General features: G+C 36.8%; 1 protein-coding gene across 3 annotated transcripts in view; it reads right to left on the reverse strand.

Moving 5' to 3' along the window:
* Window positions 1–13,702, reverse strand: part of LOC110028842 (phosphatidate cytidylyltransferase 1-like) — a 60,933-nt gene that overhangs the window by 33,763 nt on the left and 13,468 nt on the right. For all 3 annotated transcript variants that reach the window (XM_020730858.1, XM_020730857.1, XM_020730855.1), the window contains one exon: window positions 5,623–5,764. In XM_020730858.1, coding sequence (XP_020586517.1) covers window positions 5,623–5,764 — 142 coding nt within the window. The remainder of the gene's footprint in view (window positions 1–5,622; window positions 5,765–13,702) is intronic.

A 13,702-nucleotide genomic window follows, 5' to 3' on the forward strand; every position in this document is an offset into this window, starting at 1 on the left:
GTCTTAATTTAATCCTTACGGAGTCAATTGGGAACAATTTTTAATACTCGGGTGACTAAGTTATAGCACTACAAGACTTTGGGGCCAAATTGGCCACATTTGAATTAGTCCGGGGACCATAACCCCATCATTTTATATAGGAAGATGTGGAAATAAGAGAAAATTTATATTTTATTCATTGAATATGTTGGGCCAACAAATTAACAAACATCAGGATGGAAGGATGAAATTAAAAAACAAACAAAAAAGAAATATACCCATAGTTATGAGGATATCAAAATATATCTCCCTAATACAGCCACCTTCCAAATGATCCTAAATATTTGTTTGTGCATGTCCATATATGTTTATTGTGCTTTCATCATCTGGTAGAAACAAGTTCAGAAGTACATCAAAGGCAAGTAAATCTGTAAGCATGGGCTTTCTCAAAATTTTCAGTATTTTAGAACTTTAATTCTCCCGACGAAAAGAAAAACAAATTCAAACATTTGGTGTTTATTAAATGCCATCAAGTTTTCCGGAAATGAAAATTATGGAAATTCTCTGAAGGCATATTTAAGTCTACAAAATATTGATTAGAGAATGCTCATAGCATAGTTTAAACACTTCAGAGAATGTTAATAACATCAAAGAATACTTCAATATTCAGCTGTTATTCAAGTTTATAACAACCCTTTTCTTAAAGATTTTTTATATATTTGAAAATTTATTAAGAAAAATTAATAATGTTTTTTTTTATAGATTTTGAAAGTATAAACTGACCACTACAAAGATGAATGCCATAATGATAAATCAACTTATTACCAAATATTAGCTATTGAGATGGATCATCAACAGGTTCATCATTAGGCATGGTTTTGAGTCTCCATAAGGGTGTTGACTAATTACAAACAAAAGGCTTGTTATATAAAGAAAATCATTAACATATTTTATTTGGGAAAGCCATGCATCTTTTTTATCATAAGCAAACTCAATCACAGGAAAGTAAATGAATCATCCCAGCTCTTTTGATAAAAAAGAGCCTTTGCAAGTATTGTTTTACCACAAAGATGTCATTATGGTTGCTTCCAATGAGTAAGATAATGTCAACCTATATAACTAGTATAATGTAGCTTGCACAAACATGATAGATAAATACAGTAGCATAACTTGTTAATGTGACGGAGTTTATAAAGTATGTCAAACAAGTCTCGCAGACGCTATTTAAGGCCATAGATAGTCTTTCCCCTAAGCAGCATACCCAATAGGTTGCTCGATATAAGTAGCTGCTAGCAAGAAGAGACAGGAGTTACTATCATCTGGTTATAATATAGCCCAAATCACCACAAACCAAAAAAACAAAAAAAAATAAATAAATGAAGTTTAGGAATGCAACTTGGGAGGTATAAATATAGTTTTCTCATGGATTTAGATGAACCCTTTGATAACCATGCTTTATGGCTATTGAATTAAAATGTAAATTTGATAGTAAACAACAACTAAGTAGTAACTGATGTGACACAGGAGGGAAAGCAACTAAATGACGTGTATAAAAGAAATGGCTAGAAAAATATGGATTGTTCAATCTTTCAGTAGGTATTTATACACAAAATTGAGTGCGTTTTTAGTTGTAAACCGTAAGATTAGTGGTAAATAATGCGTGGTGAAGTAATTCATCCAACTTACCCCAGTAACCTGTTATGTTGGCGCCTAGCCTAAGAGTAAATTTAAGGGCAATTTAGTCTTTTATTATTATTATTGTTGGGTATAAATAGGCTTATAATCCCTAAGATTAGGTTTATGCATGAGATTGAGAGGTGAGTCTTAGGTTTAGGATTTGGAAGAGATTTATTAATTCTCAAATTGTAAAAATTGAGAGAGATCGCCTACATCTGGAATTGTAGGTGCTTATCGTTTGTATTCGTGTGAGTTGTTTGGAATATTGCAATAAAAAATTATGTTTGCCCTAATTTCTATGAAAAAGTGTGCCGACCTTGATGTTGAATCTGATCAAATTGGTATCAGAGCACAATTTTGGGGAAGATCATCACGGAACTGTTGTCAGCGTGAGAAGCATTCATTGTCAACGTTAGAAATAGCTAAGAAGCGTTGATGGGATCCCTTCGTGACCGAATTCCGCATAAAATTGCTAGCAGGGAAGCCATCGGATTGCAGTGCACTGAGACGGCTTCTACGTGAAGGATCGTCGCTTACCGAGATCTAAAACTCCATCGTCACCAAAACCTGTGATACAGTCCAGCTCCGAGCGTGCTGGGAAAGAGACAACTGAATCGTAGAGGGTCAGAGCTGGCTGTGAAAGAGTTTCCATGAAGAATTGCAGCGAAGGATCGCGGCAAACAGAGACCCGAAGCTCCCTTCTTTCGCCTCCTCCTGCGCGCACGGTCGTGTGGCAAACGACCCGAAATCGAGGCTTATAGAGACCATAAACTTCCTTCAATCTCTTCCTCCCGCTCCGTCCTCGAGAAGGCAATTGTGTTTGGTGTTTGCAAGGAAGGACGACGGGATCGCAGCACACAAGAAACACCTTGACCTAGTCTGACGGCAAACATGAGGGTGATTGCAACAATACAGTCGCGACAAGAGTTTGTTGGGAAGGCGATGGCGGACTTTCCGTCTCCTCTGAAGACTGATGAGTTAAGCTTGTTGGGGAAGCCTTGAGATTCGGACCAATTGTTAAAGTCTCAATTTAAACCAACAACGAGATCGTGATATACAGGTTTCAAAAACGATAGGAAGGAATGGCAGCCAAGAAAGTATATGATTTGGAGAAACTAGAGGAAGAGATGAGTAAAATCATATATGGGATGGAAGAAAGGTTTGCAAATATAGAGGATATAGTCTCTCCTGTGGAGAACCAGCTGGAGGACTGACGAGAGAACATAGGGGAAAATCGAGAGAAGCTAAAGAAGCTCATTGAGATGTAATCCAAGACCTCGCAGACGGAGGAAGAGGAAGTTGGCGTGAAAATGTTAGCGTTAGGAAGTTGAAGATGTCGATCTTTGAGGGGGAGGACGCACATGGGTGAGTGTATCGGGCGAAGCGAAACTTCACGGTGAATGGGCTAGATGGGGAGGAAAATCTCATGTCGGCGGGGTTATGTTTAAAGAGGAATGCTCTAGCCTTGTTTCAGTGGAGGGAGGTTGGATATCTGATCCAAAAGTGAGAAGAATTTAAGGATTGCTTGTTGGAACATTTAAGAGCAATCTGAGAATGAGACTTACACGAGCAATTCTATGCCTTAACTCGGGAGCTGACTGTCACGGAATATAGAAGGTTGTCGGAATTTCTGAGATAGGATTGGAGGAAAATTTCATGAAAGGACAAAAACTCGACATACGGGCATCACTACGACTATTGAGACCGCGAAGAATGAGAGAGATGATGGAGCTTAGCTCAAATGGTGGAGAAAAAGAATCAGATGAAGAAGGTCAGCAACAGCAAGACAGATGGAAGTGGTACTGAACTGCTACAACCACGACGATACGAAAATCTCAAACAATGGAAATCCAAACGAAGGCTGCACCGGACATGAATAATAGACCACGACCGAGAACAACACTCAAGCGTCTTACAGAGGGAGATTCTGGGAAGCGAGCCAATGGGTTATATTTTTGGTGTAACAAAAAGTTTAGCCCAAGTCACTGTTGCAAGGATAAAAAATTACAAATTCTCATAGTGCATAACGAAAAGACAAAGAATGAGAAATAGAGACAGCGTGTATTGTTAAGGTGGTACCTAGCCTAAGAGCAAATTTGTCTTTTGTACGACTAAGAGCAGATTTGTCTTTTACTATTGATGTTGTTGAGTATAAATTGGTTTGTTATGTCTAGGGTTAGGTTTATGCATGAGCTTGAGTCGTAAGTTTTAGTTTTAAGGTTTGGGAGAGATTTCGTGCATCTCAAATTGTAGGAATTAGGAGAGATCGTCTTCCTGTCAAATTGTAGGTGCTTATCGTTTTTATTCGTGTAAGCTGTTTGGATTATTTCAATAAAAATTTGCATTTGTCTTAATTTCTACGGGAAAGCGTACTAAACTTAACGTTAAATCGGATCATAAACAAGGAAGAATAAATCAAAGTAAATATCATAAATATATTATTTTATTGAAAATAAATAGAGCAAAGAAGATCACAAATTATGTTAACAATCTCATCAAAGCATGACTGAAAGCAATATGGAAAATGTGACTAGTCAACAACCAAGTTAGAATGAGGAAAAAAATGCTTTGCATTTAGAGAAATTTACAATATCATCATGAGCCAAAGGAGATGCATCAAGATGAGAAACTTAATCATAAGAACCGATAAAAGAATGAAAGACATACCCAAGAAAATAGAAAATGATAAAAAAAAAGAGTTTAAATCAAGGACTGAAAATCATCGAGAAGGGTGAAAGATAATTAGGAGTCAACAGCGAATGAAATAGTGTGCATGACATTGTTGCCACAATTAAAGCAGGCATTACGAGCATGCAAGCAGAGTAACACAAGCAACATGTGAGAGAGTGGAAAGTATGTTGCGCGTGGTTGGCTAACAATATACCACTGTGGCTGACAAACACCACTCCGATATGAATTCTTATTATTATTTATTGAATATATTGAGCCTAAAAATCAACATAGAAGATGATACAACAAAATATAAATAAAAGAATAATAACCCTAATTAAAAGGATATAAAACAGATCCCCATAATATAATTACATTCTAAGACAAGGGATCCTGCAGAAATGTTAACAAGACCCTGACATAATCACCCTCCAATATCAAGGATCCTACCGAATATGCCAATAAAACCAATGAAAATAAATTCAAATAAACATTTCTTTAGCAAATGTAAACTGGTCACTTACCAAGTTCAAACCAAGAATTCACTCACCAAAATTGTGTATTCAATATAATCTCAATGGTGTTTTGTAATCTCAAGAATATTAATTAGTATCCTAATTATAAGCAAATGAACTTGAAACAAGACCAAACAAATCAAATCAAACAGTCTATCACATTTATTTAAGCAGAAAAAGGTAGAATTTCAAACCTAGAAAGAAACCAAAAATTTTAAACTCATTCAACATGCTGATCCTATGTTTACGAGTTTAATCAAAGCCATTGATAACTAATAAAATTACCACTGCAAAAAGCGACCACTAGTATTTCTGTGTGAGTGTGAGTTGGTGTTGGGAGCATTCAGTGAGCTAAAGTTTTAAAGATATGCCTTCAAGTAAATTAATTTAATTAAGATCTTAATAAATTCTCCAACCAATGAAGGAAAAATAACAAATTCCTCCCAATATTAACGAAGTTGATGAATACAAAAGCATAAAACATGCAAAACGTTTCATTTGGGATAGCATAACTGTCATATTCTCATTAGAATAACATGCAACTTCAAGCCAATTTATATGCACATGAAGTCAAATAAAAAATGCATTTTCTAAGCACATTTTTATATAAACAAAAAAGTCTTCCTGAATAAGCAAGAGAAATTTGTGCTAATGATGCTGACGTTTTGATATAATGGCAAGATATTCCTTCCACAAATAAGTTTGCATGGAAAAGCAAATATAGATTTCAGACCATATATATCAGCAGCTCGAATGAACACCATTCAGAAGGATTATTTACCATAATATCCCATCGAATATATTTGCTACAGTGAAAGATGATTGTGCGAACACCATAAGAAGAATCATATGCGTCCATGCATATTGGCTAAATTGATACTTGTACATCTTTTTCTTCAAGGTAAGGATGAACCACACAAAGCCTGAAACAGGAATAAATAGTTCTTTACGAAGTAATAAACAGTACCACAAGTACAAGAAATGAAGATGACAATTTATCTCAACTTCAAAGCCCAAACACATCAAAGATCAATTAACAAATAACCATACTTGAGTCCATCACAATCAAGAAATTATAACAACTGATTTTATCACTTTGAGCACCTTTCATGGTTAGAAAATTTAATTTTATCTCCAAGAAAAGCTTTAGGAAATCATAAAAAATACTACAAGCATAAAAATTGAAGATGACAATTGATCTCAACTTCCAACCTAACCACATCCAAGATCACTTTACTAGTAACTATACTTTTATTCTAGTTTATCACGTTTCAAAAATTATCATCACTTATTTTATCTCTTTGACCAGCTTCAAGGTAAGGATAAACCACGCAAAGCCTAGAACAGAAATAAATACTTTTTTAGGAAATAATAAACATTTACTACAGGCATAAAAATAAAGATGACATTTTATCTCAACTTCCCAGCTAATCCCATCAAAGATCACTTAGCAAATAACTATGTTTCTACTCTAAGCTCATCACAACCAAGCATCTATTATGAAAGATTTTATCTCTTTGACCAACTTCCATGGTTATAAAATTTAGCATACAGAGTATAATCCTAATTGCATTTCTAATTCCATGTTATCATTTAATTGACTAAAAAGACACTTGTCTGGGATGGAGATTAAATAAACCCTATATAATCCATATAAGCGAACATTAGATGCATTTCCCATCAACAAGGTTGGCGTAATCAAGGTGTCATTGAGCTTATTAATATATTAGGTAGATTACTGAAAGAATAGAAGAAGTAGAAGGGAAATAGAAAAAAAAAAGAATGGTGGAACACTACATGTTCAATTCGGCCAAAACATGGTTATATTTATAGAGTTTTAAAATGGTTCACATCAGGAAGAAATAAATAATAAAAGAAAAGAAACAATATGGAATCAGTTGCACTTTAAAAATTACAAAAATAGATGATAAAATCTCTAGAAAACAATATTGTAGGTGTTTACTAAATCTACCAAACAGCAGGCCATAGGTTGCCAACCGCATAATTTCCAACCTTAGCAATGCATCATTTGCAGTAATCCCAAGATTTCTGCCCCTAGGTGGCTTGATAGTATCCTAACATCAATTGTCGCAAGCAATAGAAGAAAGAGAAATATTGTTTTCTTATTTCTGAAAAGAAAATGAGGTAAATTATTCAGCGGTTACTTGTTGAAAAATACTTGTATTAAGAAAATATGATTTGATATACTCTTGATTGAAAAAGTTATTCTTCTTTTTTTATTTCCATTTTATACTCTCTTCGCATATTATAAGAGCATCCTATTTAGTTAATATAAATAAAAATTCCATTCCTCTCAACATGATATCAAATCAGGAAAAACATAGCCACTCTCTGATTAATCCTATATGACCTATTATTGCACTCACCCCACAACCAAGGACTTCTGAAATTTCACATCCCAAGGTCAGTGTGGCTCGCACTCGCAAAGTAATGTCACACCCCGGCAACACCCATGCGTGTATAATTCTCTTCAACACCTCTGGCATACCCCAATGTCACACTAACATGTATTATTAATGCTTACGCATTAAAACTTGTGTGTCATTCAGCTACATGTTATATCCCATTTCTCATGTGTCACCTACACATATGCTGCCACACACGCTATCCCATCCACTAGTGCCACTGCTCACACCATCGACAACCAAATCACAACATTGAGATTGTCCAATTGTTAGAATATGTTCTATAGAAATACAATGAATTGACTTGTATAACTTTGCTAGTTGAGCATTGCCTCCCCTCCAACCCCTAGCTTCGCCAGTTGACCTTAGCAATTACTATCAATGCCCTAACATTCTTTCCTCTTCTATTTCATTATATAACATGATATCACGGCCTTTCATACTCCTTTACCTTATTAAAGCCATCCTTTATAATCGATACGTCTATGCGTTCAATAAACCTAGTTACCAATTATTATCGAGAGCCTTATTTTCTAATTGGTTATCATAATAAACTCTTCCCATCTTGATCCCTCCCATTTGGCTCATGATAACATCATTAAATTCTCTAGACAACAACCATATGATTGTCATTCTCACCTGTTTGTTGAATAATCTCAAAACTTCTATTACATTCGTACTAATGTTTTATGAGAATGCCAAGACAATGTAGTTTTTTCCAGCTATATTTACGTCCAAGAAAAAAATATTTCAAGGTGTATATATGTACTCTAACCTATTTTCTCTATAGTAAAGTATTTGTTCATCTAAGTTACTATAGTACCCTACTAAAATTTTGGAATAAGTATATCGCTATAGACTATGCACATTGATCCCAAGGTTTGGCAGCAACAAAATTTGAATGTCACACATGTGAGCGGAGTAAACACATCATCGCTTTTCCTTTCCATCCTCTATTACTATTATCTTCATCCTTTTAAGTTAATTCACTCATGCATTTAGGGTCCCTGCCCGATCTTTACTCATCTAGGCATACATTCTATTTCTCCTGTTCGATGATGATTTTTCAAAGGCACTTGAAATTGCTTAGTTAAATGACACTCATAGTTCATCCACATATTTCAAACTTTTTATAAAGATATCAAAATTATCTTTTCATCTTAATAAAATCATATGTATCAATAATTTTTCAGAAATTATTAATCTTAGTTCTACAATTACTCCATCGATGATATTATCCATCAAGCCTCCTCTTCAGCTCTTAAAAAAATAATTTATTGACTTCAAAAAGATGTCAATGAAGGACAATGATGTTTAACCTGAATGTTCCTAATAAATTCAAGAGAGATGTTTAGATTGGCTGCTATCATATCAATCAAATCCCTTTAATCGTTCACCAATATAACTCACCCCTCTCTAGCCATTATCTATAACAAGTTGTCATTCCCCTTACACCATTGATTTTTGATTATACGAATTTGTTCATGAATTTCACTCACAAGATAAACTCTCTCTATGCGTCGTTGAGCTTCATTTGAATTGTGCGGCTTTACATGCAATGTTTAAAGCTTCCTCTTCATCCTACGACAAGATTAGGGCATCTCTTGAATCTTCATATGCTTCGTCTTGAGTGTCATCAACCATCATGAGTGATCATCTTCTGCGACGGTGTTCGTCGCATTTATTTGTCTTCGATGATTATTGAATTGTCCATCGAGTCATTTGTCTCCAACGGCTCGAAATCGCCCGTCTCTGGTGTTTGATTCACTAGCACGTTGAGGAAGCCATCATTGGTGATAAACATGGTTATTGAACAAAAATATGTTATAAAAGGTTTCATCAATGACTAAAATTACAAAGGAAAAGTTAAATGACACCAATTATTTTTATTAAAAAAAAACTATGAAACTCTACTTGAAAACTACTTCTCAAGGGAATCAACTCATTGATAATCCCATGGTTGAGACCGATTTGAATCATTTTGAGTGGATGAGAGTTGATGCCCAGTTTTGATATAAATATAGAACTCCATCGAACCTGATCAATCGATCATATTACTCATTGAGACTATTAAAAATGTGATGAAGGAATTGGCATTTGTGTGTTCTGAGAGAGAATATTTCTTGAATTTTTATGCATACAAGAAGTTCTATCGAGCTAAGCAACAGATTAATCACTTAACACATGCACTTTAAATATGTTTATGAAGAACTGAATGCACTATTGCCCTTGAGTACTAATGTTCAGATTCAATAGGCTCAAAAAGAACAAATACTTTTTAAGAGTTTTATAGTTGACTGCAAATCTCAATATGAAGGTATCAAATCAAAAATCTAATCTAACCCTAGAGTTACTTCTATAAGGAAAACCTATACAAGAGTGTTGCATGCTATTCAAAGTTCTCAGACTTCATTGGTATAACTATCTAGTGTTGTTGTTAGCAAGAAATATGCAGATATCAGTAAACCTTGCTCTCAAGGCAATTATGGAAATCAAGGCTCGCATGCAAGTTGTTACTACCACCATGAAACTGGTCATACGAAGATAATGTGTCAGAAATTGCTCAAAAAGAATCTGAAAGATTTTAGATCACAATCAGCTCACATGATCACAAATAATGAAGCCTCTCAAAGTCAGACTCTCGATTTTTGAAGATGAATATGTTATATTCATCCAATTCCAGGAAGCATCCAAGAAATCTACCTCTGTCACTGCCCTTACTAAGTCAGGTAAAAATGATACTTATCTTCTTTTCTCTTCTACATTAAGGGTCATTGACTCAGGTGCCACAAACAACAAAACAAGTAATCCAAAACTCTTTTTCAGCTAACATAAACATCTTTCTTCCGTCACCTTACCAGATGTATCTACCTCTAATATTCCTGATTCTAACACTATTAATGTTACACTTACATTACATTTAACGTCTGTCATATTGCTATGGTAGATGCTATTAATGTTAAATGTAATGTAAGTGTAACATTAATAGTGTTAGAATCAGCAATATTAGAGGTAGATACATCAGGTAAGGTGATGGAAGAAAAATGTTTATGAAAGTTGAAAATCAATTTAAGTCAAAATCGTGCATGGTGCGATGCGTCTGAGACGTCTACTTTAGCCAGAAAGGACACCCATATTGCTATGGTTTCACTCGCGAGCAATTAGCACAAAAATTGATGCATGTTTATTTTAATTAGTGGGGCACGAGCCTGGGTTCAACCCAGGTTCAACTCGGATTCGATTCAGGCTAGACTCGGGCTGAACAAGGGTTAAACGATTTTTTAATATTAAAATTTTGAATTTCAAATGATTCAATTAATTTCACCCTAATTAAATTTATTTGAAAGTTATAACCAACTAAATAAGACTCTATTGCGAATGAAAAAACATTTAATTCCCCGCAAATTGTTTCACGTAACGACTCGATCCCGCTCCTTCGATTAATTCGGCTGAATCCCGCTCCTCAGCGATTGATCTCCCCCGCTCCTCTGCTCGATCTCGCTCGCCTCACTCTCCCGAGAGAAGCTCCTGCTTGCCTCCCTCACTCGACAGAACTTTTCCTTTTTACAAACCGAAGTGCTTGACTCCTTGCTGCGCCGAAGACCCCCGCTCCTCCTCTACGACTCGATCGATGCTCTAGCCGAACACCCCTGCACCTCCTCCGTATGCCTGCTCGCCTTTGTGAACCGAAGCATTCGGCCCCGCTTCTCCTCTACAACGCGATCCCTGCTCTAGCCAAATCTCCTGCTCGCCTCCCTCGCTCGACCGAACTCCCTCTACTTCTCTCAAGCCTGAATCCCTCCTTCCTCGCTCGATCGAATAGCCCCGCTCGACGCCTTCTCCTCGTTGTGATGAAGAGTCATGCTCGCCCCAACCTCCCTGCATCAAAGCCCTCCGCCTCCTTTCATCCTCACTCGTTCAGGAAGGTTTCACGGATGTCCCTAGTTAAACTTTGAAGCCAGGATTCTCCGGTGTTCAACTTCATCAATACTTGCATAAGGAATCTAGATTCTTAATAAGGCACCCTTTCCCGGATTCAATAAAACAGGAAATCTCCTCTAATAGTTTGGATTAAAACAACTTATATTCTTTGGTTCCAAATAATGTTGTACTTTCCACTTCTATTGTGCTTGCCCAAGAAAATTGCAATATAACTTGCTCCCTGAATGAAGCTTATATTAATCTTGTGGAAGAAAATCCATCTCAACATAATTTTTCTCAATCTGCACAAGCTGATAATGGTAGTCCAAACCATAATACTTTACTTTTCTATGGTGTGAAGTTATATTTAAACAGGATATCAGCGGCACTCCATCAGAACAAGTTAGGTTTGTTCAAGATGCTTCAGAAAACACACAAAATCCGTATGTCAATAATTTTGACTATGAGGTGAAATTTCCAGGTGATCAAACGAAGGAAGATATTTCTGGAAGTGATTAGGAGAACTTAATTTCTGATAATACTGATGATTTGTTTTTAAGCCTGTAACTGGTTCAGAACCTAGCAATTCTGATTACAACAATCGGAGCAGTTTTGGTACCTTTTTAGGATGGTTTTGTCACTGTTTTAGGACTGTTTTGTGGTGAACTTGCTGCAAGTTTAGAGCCTTTATATGCACCTTGTCTTGGGTTGTGCTGGGGCCGTGTAAGCTTGCTAGTTGTTGTCTGGAGTTCATAGTTGCTGCCCGGACCCGTAGGAGTACACGCTTGCTAGTTGCTGCCCGGACCCCGTAGGAGGTCTTAGGATCACCGTACACGCTTGTTAGTTGTTGCCCGGAGCCGTAGGAGATCGTAGGATCACCGTGCATGCTTGTTAGTTGTTGTTCAGAATCGTAAGAGGTCGTAGAATCATCATACACGCTTGCTAGTAGCCGCCCGGAGCCATAGGAAGCCATGGGAAGTCGTAAGATCACTGTCCGGAGCTCCTAGCTGCTGTCCGGAGTTGTAGGAGGTCGTAGGATCACCGTAGTTGCTGCCAGAGCCGTAGGAGAATGTAGGATCACCGTACACGCTTGTTAGTTGCTGCCCGGAGCCGTAGAAGGTCGTAGGATCACCGTACACGCTTGCTAGTTGTTGTCCAGAGTCGTAGGATATCGTAGGATCACCGTACGCTTGCTAGTTGCTGCCCGGAGCCGTAGGAGGTCATAGGATCATCATATCACCATACACGCTTGCTAGTTGTTGTCCAGAGTCATAAGAGGTCGTAGGATCACCGTATACGCTTGCTAGTTGCTGCCCGGAGCCGTAGGATCACTATCCGGAGCTCCTAGCTGCTGTCCGGAGTTGTAGTAGGTCGTAGAATCACCGTACACGCTTACTAGTTGCTGCCCGGAGCCATAAGAGATCGTAGGATCACCGTACACACTTGCTAGTTGCCATCTGGAATTGTAGGAAGCCTTAGGACCACCTGTTTAGAGTTCGTAGTTGTTGTTACTACTTGTTCTGTTGTTTGCTGTTTTATTTTATTTTTTTTTTGCAATTTATTTAAACTCCCTACAAATTATATTCTGTTTTGTAAGCTAAACACGCAGCAGGATAGCAGCAGCAGAAACGCCAGGTACGCAAATAAATTTTATTTATCGTTATTTTTCTACTGCAATTTAGTCTTGCTCTAACATATCATGGAGGCACTGATTGCGATTTCATCTTCAAAACAAAACAATTTTAAAAAATTAAACAACATTTTTAAAACAAAACAAAAAAAAACATAACACGTATTTTTGAATTTAAGAGAGTCCCTCGGAGGAGGTAACCAACGGTCGCTAACGAGATCTCCCCGTTTAAATGAGTTTCACAATTCATTTAAGCTAATTAAATTCAAAAAAAAATAGTGATACCAAAATGAGGGAACCGTGTGATCCTAACCGGTGTCGTTCTAATCAACTTTAACCCCCCAACGACAACAAAACCAAAACTTGTCACTTAAACACACCTAGTAAAACCTTTTGAACCTTAGAATTTAGAACTGCTTCTTCGATGAGGAGTTTGTAGCAACTTCGAGGGCAGCGCGACGAGGAACTGGAAGCGGACTATAAGTGGAGATGGTCGTTATTCTACAACAACAAGACAAGTCTACATCGGCTAAACTTTCATAGTCTAAATAACAACCTATAAGACTTCGAGGTAGCTTGCCCAGCGCGACTTATATCCTCACACACTCTTTAGGCTCCTGCAGAACCATATTGTGCAGCGTTAATTCCTAACTCGTCTTAGGTTTCGAGGTTGTCGTATAGCACGACGTAAACCCTCTTATCTCTGCGGGTTATTTGCATAATCGACAATTATGCAAATGTAAGTATCAAATAATAAAATTAACAGGATTAAATACCTAAGTAACATCGTTTTCAAAATTCAGCCACACATTAAGATAGTTTGGGAAGTTGTTGAAGTTTTCTCCTCAAAATCTGTGACATCCCCTAACTTTTCTTTCTTTTAG

Source organism: Phalaenopsis equestris, unplaced genomic scaffold (assembly GCF_001263595.1).
Source record: "Phalaenopsis equestris unplaced genomic scaffold, ASM126359v1 Scaffold000533, whole genome shotgun sequence".
NCBI lineage: Eukaryota > Viridiplantae > Streptophyta > Magnoliopsida > Asparagales > Orchidaceae > Phalaenopsis > Phalaenopsis equestris.